The following is a 2,255-nucleotide window of genomic DNA, read 5'->3' on the forward strand; positions in this document are numbered from 1 at the left end:
CGCCCAGCCCCTGATTTCTATATAAGGGTTATATCTGTTCACACTGCTTCCATATGGAGATCCAGGCTTCCAAATTCATTAACTTAACCTGACCTCTAACTAATTCAACATCTTCTTCATGGTTCCACTGATGATACAACCTGAGGTCCTTCTTCTCCTAAACCAGGTACTCCAAAATCTCCTTAATTTTAAGTTTATATATGCATATAAATACTTTAAGTATGTCTTTACCCTCCAATGTGTGGAAAAGATTCTGGTATGAGAGCTTTCGGGTGCTTATATGAGAGTTTTAGGGTGATATGAACTAGAGAGTCTTTGTGTAAAACTTGTCTCCTGTATCAGAATTGCTATGGTAATACATCAAAATTATGTGACTGCCATTGTCTATTGAATGGAGTCTGAGTCTTGCAGCAGTGTCATATTTGAAAACTTGGGGCTAAAGCTAGAATAAACGTTTGTATTTCTCCATCTAAAATATAGTTCCAAATATAAATATTTGTATTCCTGCTTTCCATGAACAGGTTAGAAGAGGAAAGAGAAAATGGAGTTGGGGAAGAAGGAAAGCACCACTAAGAAGGTTGATCATATTGGCCTCTTCTCAGAGATGATGTCCAAAAGTCTTCACACTGTGGATATCACTGAATGTGGCTGGATGATTTTGCTAAAGTGTAAACTGGTGAACCTTTCTATGGGTCTCTATATTGGCATTTTTTTCGTTCATTTAAAAAAAGATAAGTAAACTGATGGTGTTGGTTCTCTTACTCCTACTATTCAACAACTTTGTGATTGGATAAGCATAAAATATATAAAAGTACAGAGAATCACAGCTTGGCAAACTCTCTCCCCTTTCTAAGAAGACCCCTGAATGCCTCTGCCTATTACAAATGGTACCTTGTTCATGCCCTTTGTGCTGACATTTATTGGGATCCCTCGTTTGAAATCTGTACAGTGTTGGATTGGGATTCCATTCTGTGCTATGTACATCATTGCTCTGATTGGAAATTCTCTGGTTTTGATCATCATCAAATCTGAGCCAAGCCTCCAGGAACCCATGTATATCTTCCTGGCCATGCTAGGAGCCACAGACACTTCACTTAGCACCAGCATTGTGCCCAAGATGCTTGGTATTTTTTGGTTCCATTTGCCAGAGATATATTTTGATGCTTGCCTCTTTCAGATGTGGCTCATCCACACATTTCAAGGCATCGAATCAGGAATCCTGCTAGCCATGGCTCTGGGCTGCTATGGAGTGATCTGTTATCCTCTGAGGCATGCTATGGTATTCACTCGACAGCTAGTCACTTATATTGTAGTTGGAGTGACATTGCGGCCTGCCATTCTGGTAATTCCACGTCTATTGCTTATAAAATGCCGTCTGAAAATCTACCGAACCAAGTTAATATCCCACACTTACTGTGAACACATGGCCCTTGTGAAGCTTGCCACTGAGGATGTTTACATCAATAAGTTCTATGGCATCCTTGGAGCATTTATTGTTGGTGGGTTTGACTTCATTTTCATCACCCTCACCTATATTCAAGTATTTATCACTATCTTTCACTTGCCTCTGAAAGAGGCATGACTTAAGGTTTTTAATACATGTATTCCCCATATATGTGTCTTCTTCCAATTCTATCTCCTTACTTTTTTTTCATTTTTTACTCACAGATTTGGATCTTATATCCCATCATATGTACACATCACCTTGTCCAGTGTTTACCTACTAGTCCCACCAATCCTCAACCCCTTTATCTATGGGATAAAGACCAAGCACATTAGAGATAAGATAGTAAAAATATTCAGTTCCAAAGAGGAGGCTTGAAATTTGATTGAAATAGTTTCTTCAAAAAGGTAACAGCTTATCTGTTACTAGACCTATGAGATCCAGTCAATGGTTTGGGGTACAATTATGATTGATGAATAAATTAATATGTCTGTATACACACACACACACACATACACACACATATATATATTCATATCTGTGCAAGCATTTTTCTAGGTATATTAATAGAAATGAAACTGCAGTATGAAAAGTTTGTTCTGTTAATTTTTGATAAGTATTATCATTTCATTTTAGACAATTTCAGTAGCTCATACTTCCATAAGCAAAATTCAAGTTTCCCCGTGTTATATTATTAAAATTTAACCAAAAAATAAAAAAAAAAGAGTCCATAATTTTGTTACTGAAAGTCACATGGTTTTATTTTGAGTTTATTTTTAATTCACACTGGATTTTGTTTTTGTGCAAAAAG

At 36.9% G+C, this 2,255-nt stretch overlaps 1 protein-coding gene across 1 annotated transcript; it reads left to right on the forward strand.

Annotated features, from left to right (window-relative positions):
• The first annotated feature begins 865 nt into the window (after positions 1 to 865).
• On the forward strand, positions 866 to 1,779 carry LOC105532991 (putative olfactory receptor 52A4). The gene is given in 2 exon segments (XM_011971331.1): positions 866 to 1,640; positions 1,643 to 1,779. Coding segments are annotated over 2 exon segments (912 nt in total).
• Positions 1,780 to 2,255: the final 476 nt, after the last annotated feature.

Source organism: Mandrillus leucophaeus, unplaced genomic scaffold (genome assembly GCF_000951045.1).
Source record: "Mandrillus leucophaeus isolate KB7577 unplaced genomic scaffold, Mleu.le_1.0 Scaffold1212, whole genome shotgun sequence".
Classification (NCBI taxonomy): domain Eukaryota; kingdom Metazoa; phylum Chordata; class Mammalia; order Primates; family Cercopithecidae; genus Mandrillus; species Mandrillus leucophaeus.